A 24,058-nucleotide genomic window follows, 5' to 3' on the forward strand; every position below is an offset into this window, starting at 1 on the left:
TTGCTGTGCAGCTTGTCTGACTCCTTTTAATGAGTGTTTGCTCCCTTTCTGAAAAGTATAGCTGGATTAATCATTAAAATAGCCTCATTAGCTGTTAAACTATGACAAAATTAGAGTAAAACATAGCTTGTAACTTACTGAGGGAAGAAGGACTTTTTATTAGGTTTTTCACTGAAAGAGTCTGGTTCCTGTTGGTAATCAGGCTCTGTGGTGGTGGCCATCTGACGTTTTGTAGGGTGCAGACAGATGTCTGGATGGCTTGTGTCTCCAAAGAACAAGGCTGACAGTCTCAGGCTGTTGGCCATTGGGAAGTGCTCTGCATAACCCTCTTAAAATCTTTTGGCATCAGTTTTACATACCATATACTGCAGTCTTTCAGAGGTTCCCGTAAGGCTCCGTTCTGCAGCTGCTTGCCCTTGGAATCTCCCTCAGCCCCTGCCCTTCTCTGTCAAATCTTTCTGGCCTCTCTTGTCATTTGGACCACGTTGCCCAAGAAGGTGAGAGCATCAGACAGCAAGTCTGAGGAGGCTGGACTTGCTGAGCAGTTACTTTTTGTTTGCTCTGAGATGAGAGTTGTGGTTTTTCTTGAGTCTGGAAAAAGTGTGTTATCTTCTGGGAGAAAAGAAAAACGCTTGGGAGGAGGGAGCTAAAGCTTGAAAATAGATGTTTATTAAATGAAATGCAAAGCACGTGAGTGATGATTCATTAACAAGTGTAACTGATCCTTCAAAAATTGAAGGATTTCTAGAGTCTTATAGACAAGATTTGCCAGCAGCTGGAACATCCCCCACGCTCTCACTTTTTCTTCACCATATTGCAATTTCTGACTCCAGTCATTAGCCTTTGTCTGCTTTTGCCATTGCTTTCATATACAGAATGCTCTTTTGCTTTCTCACTGTTTGGAAATGAACTTCAGAAGAAGCCAATATTTTTGGTATGTTGTGTGATAGGATATATTCATTATCTGGAGAAGAACTTAGACTGTGAAGTGTCCTCAGGTTTTCCAGAGCAGTAGTATCTAACCAGGCTTCTGTAAGAACAGATTAAATAGGGTCTAGTCCCAGTAAAAGGAGCGTCACGTAATACGAAAACCAGAAGGTGTGAGGAAAGAAAAAGGTGAACTAAGCCACTCTTATGCCTTTCTGGTTCTGATGAAATCTGGGTGGCTGCAGAGCCATGTCTCAGTTGTGTTTTCATGAGTTGCCTAGACTCTTGCTTCCAAATCATACTTCCAGGCTGCAAACAACATGGGAATACCATGAGCAGGTATGAGCAGGATCTAAAAGAATGAGTGGGGATTTTTTTAGGTCTTTGATTCTCCCTGTGCTTGACATAACAGCCCACTAATTTTACACGTTATAGTAGTTGAATGCTGATGAGGCATTCAATAAGTCATTGGCAGAAAAATTACCAAACCCAGCTGTAGCAGAGAAAAAAAGCCATGTGCTAATACTTCAGGAACATGAGCTATAAATAGCTTTGTAGTATAGCTACTCTTACTGCCTAGGCTGCTTGTCACAAGAGGCTAATAGTGATTTGTAGGTCAATAAATACCTTAGGTCATCAAATTTCTGTTAGGGCTTCTGCTCTTAGCTTAATTTCTGGCATAAAGCTTACACTAGAGTTTGAAAGGGCATCTGCAGAGGACTGTCTTGTAGTTTTTGCATCTGTGCCAGCAGGATTATCACGATGGTAGGTAATAGAATATTGAATATTCACATTGCCTTGGCTATTGCACTGAAGACTGCTGAAGCTGACTAGATTTTTAACTCTAGTTTTCCTTTGCTAATTGTATCTAGAATTGGTTTCTTCCATTGTCAAATATCTCTGAAAAAATCCATGCTCTTGGATATACTTTGGAGAAGAGCATTTACAATAGGGGCGACTGGGGTGGGAGGAGGAGGAAAATTTTTGTAAATTCCCTCATTGTACTGTTTTCTGAAGTCTGGAGTCATTTTTTGATGGTCCTGTTGCCATGTTAGTAGCAGAAGTAGGAGGTTATTTTTCACAAGTTCTTTTCACCTGTTGCCCAAAAGCATAGACCAGTTTCAATATTATTGATTAATTGCAAGCATAATGTGGTATATTCAAGACAAAAAAATAATCTCTAGAACTGCAGTGCGTCTTGAATTACATCTCTGCATGAAACATTGTGCTTCATACTTTATATCCCTCCCTGTAGTTACCCACAATTACATCCAAAAAATCCTATACTCTGCAGTATAGAAAGCCATAAAAAAGATTCTGTGAGAGAGATACTTCATCTGGTGCCATTCACTACACTCAGAACAGAATGTGAATTGTTAGAAAAAAAAAAAACACTTTTTGAACTAATGCAAAATGTCTTTGATTTTTGCCATAATGATTTTGCACTTACTATTGCTATGTTATAGGTATATAAATGATGGAAACCATAGAGAAAGAAGTGTGTTCCTGTGATGTATTCTGTGGTGGTAGTCTTTTGCTTAGTTTGGTAGAGAAAATAGAATAGCCAAAAACCTGTCATAGTTTAATTAGGATAAATTAATTTTATAGTTCCTTTTTTTAAGCCTTACATGGAGAGAGAGGAAGACATTTGGGGCATATGCCAGCATGTATATGCTCCACATACGGAGCACTGACATATGTGGAACTTGTACCCTTTTATGCGATGCCACTGCTGCATGCAGGAATTTTATTCAGATTAAAACTTTTGATCTATTTAGACAATCCACACAGATCTTTCTAAAAATAGTTTTGAATTAGTTTGATGTTTTTAATGTGTATCTGCAAATAGCATGTACCTTTCTAGTGCTTGAACAGGTTGATAGCGTTTATGCAAGTAGATATCTGAATAATTATCTGAATTAGCACAAAAAACCTACAACTTCAGTGCCAGTCCCCATTTTTAATTATTACTATTTTTTTTAATTCTTGATCATTTGAGAATTACTTTTCTGTGGTTGAATTTTATCATCAGTGGATTTTCATTCTGTTATCTTGCTGTGCCTTTGTATTATTATATGTGAATTCGCTGTAGCAGTGGATTTATGGCTGTCCAATTCTTTAACAAGAAGGGGTGTTATAACTTGTAGCAGCTGAGCGTGATCTTGCAGTGTCTTTGCACTTACTGTGAGTGTTCACTGTGATAGGTTTCCATGCTATTGATGTGTGTTTTCTGCATCAGCGGATTCAGGGCAGGATGAGCATGTAAACTGTGGTCACTTTTACGCCTGTATCACACGAAGAGTATTCCAGCAGAACAATATCTTGTCACAATTTAGGGAATATGCTTAATGTCTTTCTAGGCCCTTCATCCCCCTGTCATTTCCCCATGTCTTTGAAGGTAGTTTTCACAGTAATGACTTTGTTTTTATTCCCACTTACTTTCTGTTTACTGTTTTGTATAAGAAAGGAAGAGGAAAAGGATTATTCTGAACTCCATAGCCCGAGTTCCTTTGTGCCTGTCTCATAAGTAACATGCTGGAAAAGTACAGTTGTACAAACCTCCACAGGCCATTAACGCCTCAGCTCTCTATTCTGGGGACAGAGCTGCATACACATACCCATCTGTTGCTAGAGGATTCCAGGTGCTTGTGCAAGGCTCTGGGTATTAGGAGAGATGCCTCTGCTGGAAAACTGCTTTACTGAGCTGTTTCATTCCTTCCTTCCTCCCTTGGGCCAGTGTCTGTGAGCAAGTTAAACGAGGGAGTTACAGGGGAACCAGCTCCTGCTAATTGACTACATCCATTTGACACTGTAGGGATACTGAAGTTTAGGATCTTGGCCACATGCGTGTCCCTGGCTTAGAGAGAAGCAGTCTCTCTGGTATTTTTTATTTCTTTTTTAAATTGGGAAATATTTTTACTTTGATTCATTACTCTCAAGGGTGTTTTCTACTGGCATTTCAGTCATCCATCTTTTCTCAAAGCAACAAAATTTTAGCCTTTTCCACAGCCTTGCTCGTGGAAGACCTTCAGTGAAACCAATTCAGCCAGATTTGTAACAGGATGAAGGAGCCACCTCAATTTTTTGATGATTTTGCATAGTCTTAATAGGGCAAGAATGATAAGTCTGTAGAATTTGCCATGCAAGAGGTCTAATTCTTGGAGTGACCATGGCTTTGCATTATTGCTTGCAGATTTTTTCATGGTGACTTGTAAATACCTTTAAAAAAACTGCTCAATCCTTTCTGTGCCTTGCTTTCTCCTGCCATGTCCTGGGAGAGGGGGAAAAAACCAAAGGTAGAAGGTACCGTGGCAATGACACCAAGAGTGGTTTGTTATGAGGGAGGTGGGCTGTTGAAGGTATTATCAGTGACCTGGGGGCATGGGTTTGGGTGTAAAGCATGATGGTGTTCCACAGTGAGTTCGTCTCCTTTACAAAATGTACCACTTAACCCACAGAAGCAAGGAAGAAACATTAAACCTTGGTTTGAAACCAAATCCTTGTATTTGGCAAAAAGTAGGAGTGTGTAAATGCAGAAAGATGCATTTAACATTGAGACTCCCTTGGAAATTCAACTGGGAACAAGGAATAAGCATTTAAGCGAATAACTCCTGTATTTGGAAGATGGAAGTTAGGGGTAATAAATTTATGTAATGGCTCCAGAGGCTTTTTTCCCCCACATGAATTCTGTAAGAATTACTTGTTCTTCAAACCATTAAATGTATAGAGTTATAATGTTCCCCTTCAACAGCACTGTGAAGCTGAAGCTCGTGTATGAGAGTTTAGTCTGCCTGCAGTTGCTCAATTCCTAGCATATACCTTCATATCTGTAAATTCTTTGTCATTTGTTGTCTTTTCCCTTATGGACAGAAGATGGGCTTTCTCAAGACAGAAGGCTTGGTTCTGCAGTGCTGTGATGTGTCCAGATGTAGCTAGAGTAGGAGGAACTCAGTTCCTAGCAGACCCAGAAATGGTTTGAGTAAATCTGGATAAACAGTGTCCTATCCCAGGCTATATTCAATAACTGGAGAAAATAGTGTGTTTTGGTTCTTCTGTCTCCAACTGCTACCAGAAACTGTTTTAACGATATGCTGACAAAAATGGGGAAATATCAAATGCTAAGGTTTGTGAATGAATGAAATGTTACAAGGAGCTGTAAATTAAGCATTTTCCAGAGTATGCCACATATACACACACAGATGTATCACTTTCACTATGGTCAGTGAGTTTTATATAACATTTGGGGATAGCAGGCAGTCCCAGACACGTTATTGAGTCACAGTTTAAAACCACTGAAATTTTCTTTGACAAATGAGAACTCAAATTCACTTTTCACCTAAACATTCAGTTGTTCTCCGTCTCAAAAATGTCAGTGTTACCCGTAATGTCCTTAAGCCCTTTTCCAAATGAAGTAAGAGTTAAAGCAGGTGGCATTCTTTCCTCCTTTCAAAGAGAATACTTTGCAAAATAGATTTCCATTTAAAAAAAAAAGGAAAGAAAAAACACCTTTGCTTAAATTACAGACAGTACAGTAGCAGTGGATAGATTGTCTAGAAGCTTATGAATTTATTTTTTACAGAAAGCATCATCGTTCTTATGAAGTACAACTCATGTTTTCTTCTTTTGGACCTTTGCAGGATGAACATACTGGTTGTTGAAGGCTTATACTGGAGCTCTGTGTGTGCTTAGTGTTGATTTGTAAAGACATGCAATGTGTTATTCAGTTACAGTGACTATGAAAATGCAACGTTACATGGCAGAGACTGCTAAAACAGGATCTCTGCTTTCAACACCATCTTTGTAGTGCACGCCTGTATAGGATGAGGGTGTGAATACAAGATTCTCTTGAAAATTCACATGGATATTTTTGCATGCACGCTTTTAATTTGACTGTTGTGACTACGAAGATGATTCAGGGAGTTAGGTTTGATCAGCAAGTAGAACTAAAGGCAAGACACTGTTCATTAGCTGCCAAGGTGAATTATACAGTTCCAGACTGGGTGTATGAAAATGATCTTATACAGAGGTGTATTAAATCCTAACACTTGTGGATTTATATTCTCTATTTTGAATAAAACAGTTTATTGACCTTTAAATAAGAAAAAAAAATCGCCTTCAGTACATATTTGTGTTTTTTATACCTTCCTAAATACATTCTAGAATGAAATGACTAACTTAGAAGCATTTCGGCATTTATCCTACTAAAGAAATCGTATATTTGTTCTATTCTGGTTTATATTTTGATTTTGGTGTTTCTTTGTGCACATGTACTAATTCAGTACCTCTTTAAAAAAAAAAAATAGATGGGGAAGCTAACATGGGGCACAGGAACTTCTAGAGCACTCTGTCAAAAGTCTCTGCACCTCTGTCTCTGCTTTTGGCCCAAGAATAGGGGAGAGGAAGAGAGCTAGTAAAACAGTAAATCAGGAACAATAGAAACAGTCAGTCTCATGGGAGAAATTTAAAATCATAGCTTCATTGTTTTTGAACTCCAAATAAAATTAAAATCCATTAAGACTAACTTTAAGACTGAGAACAAGGTGAAGGTCAGTCCAGTGACGTGGAAGAATGTTTGGAGTTGCGAGTGAATGGAACTTTTCTTTAAATAAACGGTACATGAGTTACTCTTAATAGAGGATAATAGTTAAAGCAGTCCCTATTTCCATGCTGCTTCAGTTCAGAAGGGCTTTGTTGATGCTATATAGAAGTTTGCTGTGATTAGGAAGAGTAAAAACGTCAGCTTTTCTTAACAGTCTTTGCCAAGTCCTGTACAGCTTCTTCATTTGTACATTTTTTTCTATTTTTAAATAACATTTTAAATATTTTTAAATAATTCAAAGGTGAGATAAAGAATTTCTATCCATATTAATAACTATTTGTGCATTTATGCCTGATCCCTGATCTCAAATACTTAAAATAATTTTAAGAGCATAGCTTTCAACAACCCTTATTTGTGTTAACATCTTGACAATCCTTTTAATCTTGACAATCCTTTTAATTATTTTTCACCTACTTCTGGCTATTAACCATGGAACATCGCTTAAGTGAGTAGAAGTGAAAAAAGTGAGGGGCTTTTTACATACAGGAGGTGAAATAAGATTGTTTTCTGCACGGTAGTGTTTCATATGCTTCATGTTAAGTCAGTAAGAAAAGTTACATGACTTAAATCTTTAGAAAGTTTGCTTCATGAATCTTTAATATTTTGTTAATAAAAAATGTATTTCAGATTCCACGTCCTCAGTCACGTGAAATATTAGTGATGTTTTGAGATGTCCTTTAATATTTTAAGTCTTTTTTTTTTTTCAAAGTTAACATGAATTTCAAAAGTAACTAAGGCCATTCTGTTTTCTGCAGTACTTTGGAAGCTTGCTTGTAATATTCTGTGTTGAACTGGCCTGTGGTGTTTGGACCTATGAGCAGGAAATAACGGTGAGTCAGCAAAGGAGGCTGCATTTTTTCAACAGAAGAAAACAAAGATTTCCATTAGCTAGCTGTTTTCTAATTGCTGTAGTGTTTATCTTTGTTCATTATTCTGACAGTCTAATTTCATGTGACTGTCTTTTTTTTTTTAAACAGAATTCTTCTGGAAAGTCGCGTCTGTCTGGAAGGTCCCGTCTGGGTTTCTCCCCACCCACTCTATTTGAGAGACAAATCTGCAGCCCCTGATTTATTTAAGGACTTTATTTTTAGTTAATTCTTGCTTAGGCAGATTCTCATTGAAGCCAGTGGAAATTTTAAGGATTAAATATGATCTTCAGTTTTTAAGATAAGTATTTTGAGGGAGGAGATGTGAGAATTTGTAGGGATTTTGCTCTAAAAGTTCTTAATGTTTTAAAGAAAAGCTCAAGCTCAGTGTACTATGTGGTAAACAGTGTGTTCTTTCAATAAAGAACTTGCTGCCTTCTGAAATCGCACTGCCTCCACAAGCTATAAATGCCAGTTTTAAGCAAAGCATGTCTGAGCTATAAAACACTCTTCTGTAAACTTGTGAAGAGGTTTTATCTCAGTCTAGTTTGTGTAGCTGTATCATCATGCAGGAAAATGGGTAGGTGTTGAGCAAAAAAAACAGAATGAAATGTTATTCTGCTGGCTGCTACATCCTTTTGTCTTGCGTTCAGTCTGGTACATTTGTATGAATAGTGGGACAAATATTTTTCTTTTAGCTGCCAAAATATGCCCAACATATTGGTCTTTTCAGCAGTGTGTAGTTTTACATTGCTGCAGTAAGATGGGAGGGAGCTTTCCTGGTGTTTACACAGTACTGGGATTAGAGGAATTTCTGGCAGATTTGAAGTCTGAAGTTACGTGGCAGCATTTTGCATCAGAATTCATTCCCTTGCTATACAGATTCCAACAGGGTGTTCTAATTTAACAATGATTAAGGCTATCCCTTTACTTTAAATGTCAACTCACATTGATGCATTTTAAAACTGGGAATGCAGGTGAGAGGCGTGCATCATCCTATTGGCACAGCTGCCCTCTCCAGGGTTTTGCCGAGGATGACAATTATAACTAACATCTTTCCACATAAATCTTGTCAGTGGAAGCTGGCTGAAATGACATAACCTTCAGTGCACCAGTATATGCCTTCTCCAGCCTTTTCTATTCAGATAGAAAACCTGAAGCTATGGGTGTGTTTTGGGGCAACCCCCAAGCTATGGGGATAACTGTTCAGTTACCTGCTATGCTGCTGAAACTCTAACCTGGAACATTTTGATAAAAGCCCAGATGCCCAACCATATGTTAAGGCACTGGTGACACTTCTTCCCCTCAGAAAAACCCATGGCTTTCCCCAGGCCCCTCGCCCCTTTTGAGAGCAGCACTGAGCTCCATGTCTGTGCCTTTGGCAGTGGGTCACAGGGAACCCAGTAATCCATGCTCCTCCAGGTTTTCCTCTTTCTTCCAGGAATTCAAGAATATGAACGTGAACTCTGAACATACAAAGAGAACAGAAAAAGATCTCTTCAGAAATTGCTTTTCTTTTTGTCTTTTCTTCCCGTCTTTTACACCTTTTTCCTTATCCTCTGAAATACTGTGCCTTTATTTTTCTCTTTCCATCTGATTACCTTTCCTTCTCCTTCTTTGTCGTAACACCAGCACTCCTTGTGTAATGAGATTGACCAGACTCAGGTTACCTGCTGCTGACACCCGTAGGAAATGTGGTGGTTTGGAAAAGCACAGCTGTTTCTCAGTGATTCTTTCATACCTGTGCAGGTCACTTCCCTGCAGCGTGCTTTCTCCGATTCTGCTGCATGGAGATGAGACAACTGCTTTGTATCCCCGGGGAATGACTCGCTGTCATGTTGGTTTCAGTGTAGCATGAAATCACAAGAACCCCTTGTGCATCTCAGAGAATCAGTTAGCATTAGTGTAGGTGGGTGTGTGATGTTGTCAAAAACGTCACTGAGGCATAGCCACCTCTGCTAATCCAAAATGGTCTTTCTTTGGCATATGGTCAAATCTGCTGTAAGAGCCCTTGTATAAACAATTTTCCTGCTAGCTCATGATAGCTCTCAGCATGAAGTGTGCCTCATGACTAATTTTTCCACCCACAAGAATGAACAGCCAGTGTTGGTTCTCAGCTTACTTGGGCATTGGTCAGGCCTTGGTACATATTAGAAAAATAATCATAATGAGCAGATCTGAACAGCAAACTGAGCTTTGTATGCTAAATTCAAACCAATATTTCTAAATTTTTGTTTATTTACACACTGCATGAAGGCGGTGTTATACAAATTAAACATATGGTACATGGTCAAATGAATGCATCTCACGGTTCTGTGTTATTGTGCAGTACTGTGCATACAAGCTGACAGGAAGCTACTTAACAGATACATTGATGTCCTTAGTTTGACATCTAGATATTGTGGTAGTAGTCAAACATACAGATTCCAGACTGTGTCCCTCCTTAGCTCCAGAATTCAAATTGCCTTCCTACAGTGGGTTTTAGTTTGATTTGATTTTTTTTAACTTCCATCTCTCACTTTCTGTTTTTTTTCCTCCTCCTCATTGTTTTCATAAAGAAGATGGACACCTTTTGTTATGTGTGTAAACTAGGACTGTATTCAACTCAAGATAATAAAATAGTCTAACAAATAAAATCTTAATTGCAGTGATATCAAGTATTATCCAAAGAAAGCAGAGTACATTTCTCTTTACACAGCACTGGAAGTCAGCATTGAGTACAAAAGCAAATTATTTTATTATAGTGACTAGTGTAATGTTTGCAATAAAGGTATTCTGTGATACTGTTTTCATAAGTATTCTTAGTGCTGTACTGCTAACATATTTTTCATGTGGACAATGGTGAATTCAAAGCTTTATAGCATAAGGAATAAAAATTCTGCAAAGTGAAAGGTGTGTTAAAGTTCTGGGTTATTATTATTAATATATTCGTGATATACAAAGCTTTACCAGGAGTCAAAATTGTCGCATAATGTAACAGTTATCAAATGCTCTTATTTGGATTACACAGTCAGTCAGGCATCGACTGTCCCTGTATTCTTGTAGAGCACCTGACACGACAAGGACCAGGCTTCTTGGAAAGCATTGTGATTTTTTTTTTTCTCCTTAAGTTACATTTATTTCTATTCACACAGTGCTGTTACTGTTTGCTCCAAATTGAACTGGAGAGCTCAGTCATAGCCACTAGAGTAGCTTGGCTCCCCTGCCCTCCAAATGAAAGCCTATATTGCAATTGTGATTGCTTTCACCGCGACTATTAAGGCCAGTGGGAACAAGGCAAAACTCAGCACCACATGTGTGCCTAGAAGGGTGACTGTGAAGTCTTCAGCTCCTTGTTTTAGTTTGGCACACTGAAATTTGTGCTGCTAAACAGGAAGCCAGTTTCTTTCCTCACTTCTTAACTGCACTGTATGCCCAATGCTATAGCATTTGCTTACTTTATTTCTAACAAATTACTAGTTAGGGGTCATCATCTGATGAGAACACCAGCTCCTCACTTCTGAGTAGTCAGGTTTTAAAAAAATACTTTAACAATTATCCTTTCAGAGGAGAAGATTTACAAGGCAATGAGTGTGTGTGAAGAAAAATTTCACAGGTCCTCACTGTCTAAACTTGTTATTGTTCTTAAGTGAGATACTGAAATTGAGCACATTCAGGATACCTGTGTGCTCAACTTCAGTCAAAGCCAGAAAGCAACTGGAAAGATGATCAGGGCAGAATTAATCTCAATTTTATAAATTTAAAAGATAGATATTTAAATCTGCGTTTGTCACCTTAGACGTTGAAGAAAGTGGATTTGGGACTTCAAGGGAATGATTCATCTGCCTTGTGTAAAATATTTCTTGCGATGAGATGAATTGCCCTGGACAGCTGCCTGTTTCTTTGTATTGACTAAGAAGGCAACAAGGAGATAACTAAATTGGAGCAGACGAATTCCATCCCTGATGACTGGGATGGGGCTTGGTTCAAGTTTTATGCCAGATAAAATCTGGTAATAATATAATCAAATTGTACACAACAATCTTTGAATCTCTCCAAAATGCAGTAGCTCCTTTTCAGTGTACACTACATTACTAGCAAAAGATCCAAATAACTTCTTCCTGCTATTGTAATAAAGGTTTATAAAGATTTCGCAAAAAATGAAACATTTATTTTTCCTGTTTTATTCGAATACGGAGTTATTTTGGTTATTGCACTTAAAAGATCTCAGAGTAGATGAAGGTTCTGGGTTTGGAGCCATAAGCTAACTGGCCTATTCATCAGCTTTCTGTTGCGTCAATCACTTTTCTTTCCTTGTTCTAGGTTCCAGTACAGTGGTCTGATATGATCACTCTGAAAGCCAGGATGACCAATTATGGCCTACCTAGATACCAGTGGCTGACCCATGCCTGGAATTTCTTTCAGAGGGAGGTAAGAAGATGGTTAATTCATTAACTGAAATAAAACATCCTTAGTATTATTTATCTGCTAAAGGAAAAGCTTTATTTTTAAATGAATAGATGAATGCAAGTTAAATGAAGCCCTGTGTAGTGATGATGTCTTTTACATCAATTGATATCCAGCTTTTGAGCTTCTGTACGTCCTAAAGACACTATTCTGTATATTTTACAACTTGATCTCCCATTTTCTTAGAAATAATATTATTCACATGACATGCTGTAGCTTTGCCTAATGCAGGTAAGTTCATGTGTATTCCTATTATATATATTTTAATATCAGTATGTTGTAGAGACCTGCACCTCAAAAAGTAAATTAAAATAAATGACCAACGTTTGGTAGTTTACAATACTGAACTACTACTACTACAAATGCTACCAATACTAGTAGTGGACAAACATGACAACCTCAATAGCTTATTTCTGTTCAGTCACATAAGTAATTCTTAATATCATCAAAGTATCTAGCAGTTCAGGAGTCGGAAGGTCTATATCTACTTAATGTGTGTAATCATGGTGTTACATGAAGCCTAATCAGAAATAACACTCAGAACATATTAAAACCCTCGTTGTATATGTCAAAAGTAAGAATGTTACTAAATTCAGTTAAAGTGCTAGCACTATCTTTTTTTCTGCCAGTAATGTTAGGACACCAACACCTTTTAGGATTATTATATAAATTAAGAATATGGCTTATGTAGAATTGAAATTCTTCAGGTAAAATAAAACGAACACTTCTATATTCTATTTTAATATTAAGCTGTGCTCCCCTTCCTGTATGCTCTGTTAGTTTCCTTTCATGGAACTGTCATGTATAAGATCTGTGGTTACCTGGAATTGGGTGGGACAGGAAACTTCCAAAAGGATGCCAATGCTGTCTCTTTTGCTGAGGTTAGCGAAAAGTGATCAGGGTTTTTATTTCCTTTGACCAGGGGTGAAAAAAACAAAGCAAAAAACTGCCTCGTATTCACAGCTTTGCCCTGTAGCCTACTAAAATTCAGAACTATTTTTAAAGAATGAAGTATTATGTTACAAAAATGAAATTGCCCAAGGTAAAACCCATTAACTACAAATGTAACTCGTGCAGGAAGAGAACTCTTTAAATGCCTGTCATTGTGCTGCCCTTGTTGAAATGTTTAAGTCTATCGGTGTTGCATAGATTTCCTGTTTATTTAAACACTTCCTAGCTGTGCTTGGTTAGTCTGTATTTATACTAAAACCTGAAAGAGAGAGCGAGGACTTCATGCATTTAAGCCCCTCAACCCTGCTCTGGCTATTCAAGTGCTACGTTAAACAGTAATCCTTCATATGCAGGTAGAGTGTGTGTCTGTTCTGTAGCATGAGTTAACATAATCAGATGGTCTTGAATTCCTTGAATAGAGCTGATATTGTATCTTGATTTAAATGTATAGGTTGATTAAATAAAAAGCTGTCTTTTATGCTCCTGGTTATAGTAGTGTCATAATAATGGTTTTAAGGTGAATACTAGCAATAAAATATCAGCTTCTTTGCCAAAGAAGCCATGCCTTAACTCTTCTAGGGGAGAAGAATTTCTTTTATAAGTTAAATTTCTTGTGTTCTATCTGTGACCAAAGGAATTTTGAGAAAGTTTGAAGTGAATTTAAGAAGGCTCTTCTACTGCTTATACTAAACTGTTGGAGTCTCATTTTTGTTCTGCCTGCTCATAACTTAGATGGTGAATGGGTGAGCATGGTATGTATTTTATGCCTGAATGAGCACTCTGCAGGAGGCCCTTCTTTAGTCAGCATTATGATTTTTGCCAGTTCCTAAAAAGTCAGCTCTGATCAGCTGTGTGCTCTTTCTTCTGTATTATTTAACATCTGAGAGAGACGGGTAATGTATTTCCCACCACCGCTACCACCTCCCTTGCTGGTCTAATGCCAGAGTTGTGACTATGCTAAGGAAGGCAGGAAGGGTTGTTTCGAGTCAGGAAGGAAGAACTGGGGTTGGGGAAAAAAGACTCGATAGTAAGGAGAGACTGTTTAATGAGGTTGACTTTATAGTTGCGATGGGGAGCCAAAGCTTGAGCTTTCTTTAGAAAGTCCTGTACTGGAAGTCAGGGAGGATTTTGACTGACTAAAGAATTGATAAAAATACGGGTGCTAAAGCTGTGCTGAAAATCAGAAATGGAAGAAGTGGGATTTGTAAGAGGACTGGAGTACAAGCATTCTACCTGGGCACTGATCTGTTTGAATATGGCTGAGAAGTGGATTAATCATATACAGAAGTCTGGCTGTGAGGTGGGTAAACGGGGCAAATGTTCTTATGTCCATGGGTCTTTGCCAGATGATGAATTGTAAACACTGAGATTGGTAGTGGAGGACATTCAGATGGACAGCACCATTTTGTTCCTCCAACAAGGCCTTTTCTCAGTCATATCAACTCCCCATCCAATGCTGAAAAAAAAAATCTGACATAGCTGCTTCAGCTGTTTTTTATGTGAATGCAGTTAGGAATGTGGTAGGCTAGTCATTTGTCTTTAAATCTCCTGGTGTGCTCTTCAGAGAAGACAGGTTGTTAGCCCTGGTGGTTTTTATAGTCAATTATGGCTCATCTACTTTGCAGCCAGAGTTTCCACTTTTATGATTGATTCTGTTGCTGTGTTTTATTATTTTATTTTAGTGTGATGCCCTATTCTTCCATTTACATTTCGTCTTTCAATATTTGTAATTTCTCTACATTTTCTCGCTCTTTTAACTTTTTATTTTATTACTGTTTTCAGATAAATCTCTGCTGTATGCTTTTTCTGATCTATTTTTCAACAGATATGTCCATAGCTGTAGCCTTGCAGGAATAGTCGTTACTAGTAAGACCGTAATAATATTTTTTTTAAAATTTACTTTAGCTACAGATGTGGTTGTTCACTCTTTTGCCATGAGATTATCACGCGTTAGTCTACAGTAATATGGATAGAAAAACTAAAGGGTACAATAATTTCTGCAAAGCCTCCTTTGAAGGAACAGTAGGGTTTTAAAGGACAGAGCAGTATCATTGGCTCTTTCTGAGGTGTTCATTGGTTACTGCATTACTTCTTTCACATTGCTTTTCTGTCAAAGCAGAGGAATATACATGAAAGCTCTTGTATGTGTTTTGGTCCTACTTAAATACTGCAAAAGGTTTTAATAGGAATTTATTTAACTTGTTTAATGACCTACTATTATGAAGAAGTAGCATCATTATTGCTGATCTTGGCTAATCCTTCCTTTGCAGTTTAAATGTTGTGGGGTGGTGTACTTCACAGACTGGCTGGAAATGACAGAGATGGACTGGCCACCTGACTCCTGTTGTGTCAGAGAGTTCCCAGGATGCTCTAAGCAGGCACATCATGAGGATCTCAGTGACCTTTATCAGGAGGTAAGAATTAAAATATGGGTATTTCAGATAGCTTTGTGCAGTCTTCATGATCCAGTTTCTTTTTCCAAACTTTTTTTTTTCACTTGCAGTGCAGCAGAAAGGTTTGCAGAGCAAATCTTTTTTTTTTTTTTTTTTTTGAAAGAAGTTAATGTTGTTAATGCTGAGGTTTTGAGCATCTGCTGTCTTTTTTAATGAAGCCCTCCAGAGGCAGCACTCTTGAAGCACTACCTTCCTACCTGCACACCTTGTTCTCTTACAGATGTCAGAAGGTCCTTTAACTGTGGAGGTAGACACTGAAAATCAGGAGCACATGTATTGACAAAGATACTGAGATTCTCAGATCTTTTTTTCACAGTGTTTTTCTGAAGAGATGAAACAAATTAGGCGTGAGGGAGGATATGTTGTTTTCGGTATGGTTTTTAGTTCTGGTGTTTTTTATAGCCAATTGTGGCTTATCTGCTTTGCAGCCAGAGTTCTCACTTCTATTTGATTCTGGGTAGTGAGAGGAGAAGACTTAAGCAAAGGTGTTCAAGTTGACCCAAGCAACTCAACAGGCAGTCTGGTAGTAGTCCAACACTTACTCCTTGGGTGCCACCAATATAGCTTAGGTAATTCCTGAGCCAAAGTTATTGTGAGATCTTTTTCTTTCTTTACCTTGAATATTACTTTTAGAGGAAGGAAGATGAATGGCAATACCTAAGTGAGCTCTTCTGGGTGTGAAATTGGGAATGAGTCCAGGAGGAACCAGGCCTGGAACATCATGCTGGTTCTTTGCTGTGACATCCAAATCGAGATCAATACTAGGACAAGCCCAGTCCTTGAAGGTGGGCTTCCATGAGGTTGACAAAGTTCCCATTCATGATTTTTCCCCAAAAGTAATTGACCATATAGTTTGACATTTGGATATATAATGTAACAATTTCTTAAGTTACTTTTGGAGAATAAAAATAACAGCTGTTAGAAAGGAGAAGATTTTTCAACTCCTGAAACCATCCATTGTGTTCCAAACTGTGTTAAATGTCAAAACTGCTAGATTCAGTTTGAAGTCTCTCAATAAAAGTAGGCACATGGAGAAAGAGAATCAGAGACACAATAGAACTAACATGACAAGAAGTAAGTCTCAGTCAAGTAGCTACCAGGATGTGTGAAAAAAGTGTGTGAGAATTAATAGAGAAAGACAACGATGTTGCGGAGCACAAAGACTACATTAATACCCACTTGATTTATAAAGAGACTGCCTGGCTTTTTTCTAAAAGAAACCTGAAGGGCACATTTATAGTTCTTCCTCTATTGTACCGCAGATATCCCAGAGACGTTTTGATTGGATTAATCTCTTATTAAAAAAAATAAATAAACACACACACACACATATATTTGGCTCTCTACTGCAGAATCTTTTCCAAAAAGGGACAGCCTTTATTTTGTTTCACTAGCCGCAAAAAATAATGTTTTGCTTTCTGAGTTATGTACAGTGTTTGGTTGGCAAAACTGTTTTTTTTTTTTCCATGATGCTTGTTTGTGGGTTTTCTTACAGGCTTGTACTATATACTTGTTCTTATATTTATCACTGTCGTGCAAAAACAACTTTAACTGCAAGGCTAATCTGTCTGACTTCTGCTTTGGAGAACGGAAGGAGAAAAGCTTCTTTAGAAAGTGATTTAAAACAAATTTATGTAGTCTGCTGATTCTAGAGGGAATCTGATGAGATTAGCCTCGCTAGGCTAAAATTGGCTTATGTAAATATCCATTCTGGTACTTCAGAAAAGTCCTTTGGAGTATTTCAGAAAACTGAAGTTTAGTTTGTTGGCTGGGATGGATAAAAGTTTGTTGTAGCTGTGCTGTAATTTTCTGCTGGGATCTCTGAGCTCTCTGTGGTCTCATTTGGAGTCCTTTGCAATAACAATTTTTGTTGAAAGGATGGTGGCTTACTTGAAGACTTGCCTGAGAGTATTTTTGACAGGAATTGTGCTTCTGCTGCTAGATTTTGAAAGCCTTTTTTTTTTTTTTTTTTTTAATGTTGGTCTTCTTGAACTGCTTTTATTCTGACAAACCTCGCCTTTGTGCAATTCATAGAATAAGGAAGTCTTAGATTGTAGTTGCAATGGAAGTGCATGAGATGACTGCAGCTTAGGAGGTTCATTTTGTTTCAGTTTGGTCTGAGAACAAGGGGAGGTCTGCCAGTCTAGTAAAATACCAATAAAATAATTGGTAGGATTTGATAGCTTCAGAAAAATCAAAATTGCATGTTAATTTTTACTTTTTTTTTTTTCTAGCATAATTTTGACAATCCTCAGAACTTTGTTATATATAACAGATCTGTTAAATGTGCTGGTGGTTTATCAGTTCTCTGCTGCTCTGGGAAGTGGCTTATTTAAGATCTGATTATTATTCTGTTGGTACTGTGGTGTTGCAGTAAATCAGAAAAACATGCTTTGTTTCCATTTTAATACTGAAAATTTCAAATGGCTCTTAGAATAAATTTGAACCAGGTCCTTAATACTGGTTTAAAGCTTAATACCTTAATAGCTTAGTAGGAGTTCGAAGCTAATGCTCTGAATGATCACTACAAAGTTTTATAGTATTTGTGATTTGTCAATAAGAACTTTCAGTTTAGTGACAAAGTACTAGTTTTGCCTAGGAAAGTATATTTGTGTACTCTTTAATTGCAGGCTACCAACTATGAATATGTTGCATAAGCAGAAATAAAATGAATTTGAGGATAATCGGGGTAGCTGGATATTTCTCAGTTTTGAGGCTGATTATGAACGTGTATTAGAGCAGAACTGTAAGAACGTCATTAAATGGAGGAAGGCAGTCTATCTAGATTGGGCATAATTTGTGTCAGTTATGTGTGTTTTCTGCAGGAGATGCAGGCATTAATGTTATTGCTGTTTGTTAATGGATGTTTCCTCCAGGCAAAAAATGAATTGAATTTGAATACTGCTGTGGTTGAGCATTTTTAAATTGTGACCAGCTTGTACCTTAATCCCTTAAAGTTATCTAAGTATTAACATGAAGACAGTTTCTCTGTAATCAAAAACAAAATTGGAAAGTAACATAATTGCACCACTATCTTTTAGTTGAAGGAAAAAAAAGACACTAACTTGGTCATTTTTGTTCATTAAGTTCAATTACATAGCTTTTGCTATATTTTTTTTTCTTTTCAGATTTCAAAGAATCCAAATTTTCTCCTTGTTCTGTGTCTAAACTGTGTTAATTTATAAAAACACAAAAACACAGTGGCATCATGAAGAGTGTAAAGACATTGAGATCCTTTAACTTACTCTGGTACAATTATTATAGAGTACGTTGATTTTATTTAGATCCTAAATGAGGATCTGTTGACTGTGGTGTGAATTTTGTGTGTCAGGCAAGAATCAGGCCTTTCATCACATAACTTCATGACTGCAATATTTGAAACAATGTTGGCTTTGGGGAATTTCACTGTGATTGAAAAGTGTTGTTTATCATAGCCTGTCTTCAGATTCTATCACTTTGATCAATTGCTTTCTTTTCATAGAGAATTTACAAGATTTGTAGGAAGGATATAACCACAAAAACGGTATTTTGAAGGTAATGCCCATTCTGATGGGTTCCATGAGGTCTTCTGCTGAGACCAATGCCTGCCGGTACTCCATAGTATTATCCTATCATGATTACTACTCTGAATTGTCCCTTGCTGGCGCTGTTCCTTTGATTTCTCTACTGTGAAGTGCTGTAAAACTTAGCATGTGCCAAAGTAGCTAAGGGCCCACTCTTCAGAGTTTTATCCTTTCTAAGACGACAACTTTTCTGAGCAGCAAGTAGTGTAGCTTATGTTTGCACTGCTGTCCAGTAGTCCCCAGAGCCAGCGTCTCTTTGTGGGTACTTGCTGACCTACAGGGACTTGGGAGCTTTTCAAAAACCTTGTGCAGTAATTACTTGGCCACGTGAGCAAACTGCAACATGTGCTCCACATAAGCGATTATTGTTTCTAAATTTCCATTTTTTGGAAACATCAGCTTATGGTATTTTAACATGCTTTTTATTTTTTTAGGTCTTTTTTTTTTTGTGTGTGTGTGTAAATAATTATTTTTCTGTAAATAAGTGCTTTGGATTTGCACCTGTCCAATGGTAGGGAGAAGTGATGGGTATAACCATCTTCCTAATACAGCACGTGGGTGGTAAGCTCTTTGGAGAAGGGTCTAGTTTCCCACCTGGGTTTGTGCAGGGTGGGTAGTTGCAACCACTCTCACAGTGAGATATGAAACAAAGCACGGCAATAATGCTGTGAGGTGACTTTCAAGCTCAAACGTCTGCAGAGTCTCCATGGGAATAGCAGTCTGCAGGATGGGTGTCGGTACTTGTATTGCTTCACAGGTGTAATTAATTTGATTCAGCGTGGGGACCTGCTGTGGCCCGGGGCGTTTCCTGGTGCTGCTGCAGCAGCTGGAGATGGTGTATAGGTGGGAAAGAAGCGTGGAAACCACTATGCCATGCCAGTTAGTCCCGGGTTGGATGGAGGACCCTGATTATGGGAAAAATAAAATCTCAGCTAGCCACAAATTTGTGCAGGATTTGCTACTCCAGCTGGATGCATGTAAGTGTGGGACCAATGGGATTCACCCCTGGATACTCAAAGAGCTGGCTGATGTTATCACAAGACCTCTCTCAATTATTCGTCCAAAAGTCTTTGGAATCTGAGGAGGTCCCCGTCAACTGGAAACTGCCAAATGTTGTCCCAGTTTTCAAAAAGGGTAAGAAAGAAGACCCAAGTAATTACAGGCCTGTCAGTCTCACTTCAGTTTCTGGTAAAATTATGGAGATTATTCTGGGAATTATTGAAAAACATCTGAAAGACAGTATGGGTCACAGCCAACATGGGTTCGTGAGAGTAAAGTCCTGCTTAACTAACTTAATTTCCTTTTAGGACAATGATACCCATGTAGATGACCAAGGGAAGACAGTAGATGTAATCTTTTTGGATTTCAGCAAAACTTTTGATAGTGTTTCTCACAATAGCCTTATGGAACAAATGTCTAGCACACAGGTAGATAATACGATGGGTGAACAATCGGTTGGTGGGTTGGGCTCAAAGGGTTATAGTAAATGGGGTTACATCAGGCTGGTGGCCAGTCACTACTGGGGTTCCCCAGGGCTCCATTTTAGGGCTTTACTGTTACCATAAATGACTTGGATGTAGGACTTGAAGGTATACTGAGTAAGTTTGCAGATGACACTAAATTGGGAGGAACTGCTGACTCCCTCTAGGGCAGAGAGATTTTGACAAATTAGAGAGCTGGGCAATCACCAGTCATATGAATTTTAACAAGAGCAAGCAGCAGATTCTGCACCTGGGGCAATTATGGTTATATATACAGATGGGGATGAGAGGCTGGAGAGCAGCCCTACTGAAAGGGAACTGGGGGTTTTGTTTGACAGCATGGTTGAATGTGAGCCAGCAGTGTGCCCTGGCAGCCGGGAGGGCCAGCCGTACCCTGGGGTGCATCAGGCCCAGCACTGCCAGCCGGGTGAGGGAAGGGATTGTCCTGCTCTGCTCTGCGCTGGGCGGCCTTACCTCGAGTACTGTGTGCAGTTCTGGGAGACACAATATAAGAAGAACATAAAACTATTAGAGATTGTCCAAAGGAGGACTGCAAAGATTTTGAAGGGTCTAGAGGGGAAGACACATGAGGAGCGTCTGAGGTCCCTTGGTTTGTTCAGCCCAGAGCAGAGCAGGCTGAGGGGAGGCCTCATGGCGGCCTGCAGCTCCCTCACGAGGGGAGCGGAGGGGCAGGCGCTGAGCTCTGCTCTCTGGGGACAGCGACAGGACCCGAGGGAACGGCATGGGGCTGGGACAGGGGAGGGTCAGGCTGGGGGTTAGGGAAAGGTTCTGCACCCAGAGGTGGTCGGGCACTGGGACAGGTTTCTCAGGGCAGTGATCACAGCACCAGCCCTGCTGGAGTTCAAGAGGCACTTGGACAGTGCTCTCAGGCAGATGGTCTGATTTTTGGGTGAGCCTGTGTGGAGCCAAGAGTTGGATTCAATGATCCTTGGGGGTCCCTTCCAACTCGGGGTATTTTGTGATTCTATTTGTTCATTTTTCTAACACGTGAATTTCCATGTCATTTTTCACAATATTCATCTTGTCATTTCCTACCAGTCTCAATTACTTGGTGTTAATTTTTTTTTTCTCCTCTGAACTAATACCCAACAGACTTTTCAATGACTTAAATTACTTTGTAGCAAGAGCTATACCTTGATTGGCCCTGCAGAAGACAAGATAAAACTGGTTCTTTGTATAAACTATGCAAAAAAAGGCAGAAGTTTCTACATTCAGATCAGAAATGAAGCCAAGTTAATTTTTAGAGTGTAGTCTACAGATATGCGAGGCTGGCAGAGTGTAACTAGCAGAAATGAATATGCTTTTTGCAGTGAGGAAATGCTACTATTTCAGGAATGAAATGCAGAAATAATGCTACATGTATATGATACTGTTATTACTCAGTACTAAAGAAAGTCTGTTTTTTACTCAATACATTCTCAAAATTTGTCAGAAATCCTCCATTAAGGGGGGTTTTGTTCACTGTTCCTTACTCAGACAGTGTCTGGAATGTAATGATTTTTCTACTCCTTAGATTATTTCTGCTGAACTAAAAAACTGGCATATAATGGATGCAGGTAACACTTAAAAAGAAAAGGTGAGAAGAAACATTGATGAGGTTATGCAAGTCTGTAGATCTTTTGGGGGAGCCAGAAAAGCCAGTACTAAAACTGGCTAAGCCTTGGGAACTGCAAGCCAGATAATATTGACTAACTTTTTTATATCTATTTTTGTTTCATAGGGATGCGGTAAAAAAATGTACACATTTTTGAGGGGGACGAAGCAATTGCAAGTGCTGAGATTTCTTGGAATCTCTATTGGAGTAACGCAGATTCTGGCTATGATCCTCACTATTACCTTGCTGTGGGCTCTGTACTATGACAGAAGGGATCCTGGGGCGGATCAAATCATGTCCCTGAAGAATGATACCTCACAGCAGCTGTCATGTCATTCTGTGGAGCTACTGAAACCAAGCCTAACAAGAATCTTTGAACATACATCCATGGCAAACAGCTTTAATACACACTTTGAAATGGAAGAATTGTAGGTGATTGAATTAATCTAAGAAGTTACGGGGACTTTAATCATTTTTTGTTGTTTTTATTCTGTTCCATCAAGTATACCAAATATACTGGTCTTCCTATGCTTCAAAAACCAGCTAATGATTGATAAAGAGGCTTGTGTAGTAAGAAAGATAATGAAATGTCTGTATTTCAGCCTCTTAGAAGAGCCATATAACAGAGTTGTTCTTGTTTTTAAAAGGCATTCATTCTCTGGGCACAGTAATAGTTAACGTACTGTCACAAGATGAGTGATGTGTAAAATACTGATTTGTTCACGTGTAGATAGACAGAACCTCTAAGGGAAGCATCATGGGAAAGGAAGAAAGATAGTTGTCTTCTGAAGAAATGGCTGTGCTTTGGACAAACAAAATGTGACTTCAGCTGAAATTGACTTTTACATTTTTAATAAGCCATTTGGAAAATGTCTTAAAATAATCAGGGATCTATGTATATATAATTGTGTGTTTTTGTGTGTGCATGGATAGCAGAACTACAATTCAAGTAAATACTTGGATTTGAAAAATTGCAAGATCTGTAAAAAGTGCAAGATTTTCTTTTTTCTAACAAAACCTTTATCTTAGCTATTATTGTTAAAGATGTTCTAAAACTTCTATTTTTATCTAATGTAACTGTTTAATTTTTAAATTTATTAAACGGTTAAATGTATTAAACAGGGATTAAAAACAAAATGATGATTTTGGACAACAGACTTTAATTTTCTGAGTTTTTCTGAATTCTAGAGAATTCTCCTTTGAAACAGTTTGTTCTATGGACTATTTCTTAGTAAAAAGAAAAAAAAATAAAACTAAACATTCTTTCCAAAATGGGGATCAGTATAGGAGTAGCGTATTTTTTATAAATACATCTTTTCTCCTGTCTGTGATTCCTGTGGAGATGGAAACAAAAGACTACAAGGAAAATGCTTACAGTTCTGGATGCTATTGCAATAATTGTAAAAGTACATAAGGAGAAATTATACTTTGGCTTGTACTTCATTAAGAGCTCTCTAGTGGCTTAAAATGCCAACTGGAAACAGCGTTAAAATGTATTTATTGACATGGGGAAAGTGCATTTTACTGTATTTTTATGAACAATGTTTATTTCATAGGATTATTTTTACAGTCAGCCACGCTCCTGAAATATATATTTGTTCCACTGAGTACAGTAGTTTGTGGCAAATGGGGTTTTTATATAATACTACATTTCAAAAATTCTTTCATTTGTTTTGGAATTTGTAAGAGGAAAAAAAAAAGTAAGGTGTGATTTGGTAGACAATAAAATCACTACTGTCTTAAATTCCATAATGGCTTTTTCATTTTGAAGTCACAGAGTGTGAATGCTTTGGTGGGTGTTGGGAGGGTCCTACTGCTAGTGTGAGTTAATTTGATGCATCTTTACCCATTCTACTTATTCTGTCATGGAGAAACTGAGCTGTAAATTTCAGTTGCTTTTTTATTGCTTCTAAGAAAGCTTCCAAGGGATCATGAAATTAAGCTCTTCAGTTGTGTGGGCTGTTGTTTGTTTTTTAGCAGTCTACAAGTGGGTGTAATTACTTCACAGGTTATATTGCAAGCAAAATTACCTTTTTGCTTTTGTATCTTTCTTACAGAGATGCTAATACTTACTTTGGGATTTAAGAAAAAGGGTAAAGGATAGAGCTCTCCAAATTTTGATTGGAATGACTTTGTCAGAAATATGTTTATGTGCCT

At 38.1% G+C, this 24,058-nt stretch overlaps 1 protein-coding gene across 5 annotated transcripts in view; it reads left to right on the forward strand.

The window, feature by feature from the left end:
• TSPAN12 (tetraspanin 12) overlaps positions 1-24,058 on the forward strand; it is a 90,553-nt gene that overhangs the window by 24,160 nt on the left and 42,335 nt on the right. For 2 of the 5 annotated variants that reach the window (XM_013194576.3, XM_048065666.2), the window contains exons 4-7: positions 7,282-7,356; positions 11,695-11,802; positions 15,060-15,203; positions 22,028-23,653. In XM_013194576.3, the coding sequence (XP_013050030.1) occupies positions 7,282-7,356; positions 11,695-11,802; positions 15,060-15,203; positions 22,028-22,333 (633 nt within the window). In that variant the 3' untranslated portion in view covers positions 22,334-23,653. Of the gene's footprint in view, positions 1-7,281; positions 7,357-11,694; positions 11,803-15,059; positions 15,204-22,027; positions 23,654-24,058 lie in introns of those variants that run through there. The other 3 variants (XM_066990922.1, XM_066990912.1, XM_013194577.3) reach the window with 2 other exon arrangements.

The sequence above is a fragment of the Anser cygnoides genome, chromosome 1 (assembly GCF_040182565.1).
Source record: "Anser cygnoides isolate HZ-2024a breed goose chromosome 1, Taihu_goose_T2T_genome, whole genome shotgun sequence".
NCBI lineage: Eukaryota > Metazoa > Chordata > Aves > Anseriformes > Anatidae > Anser > Anser cygnoides.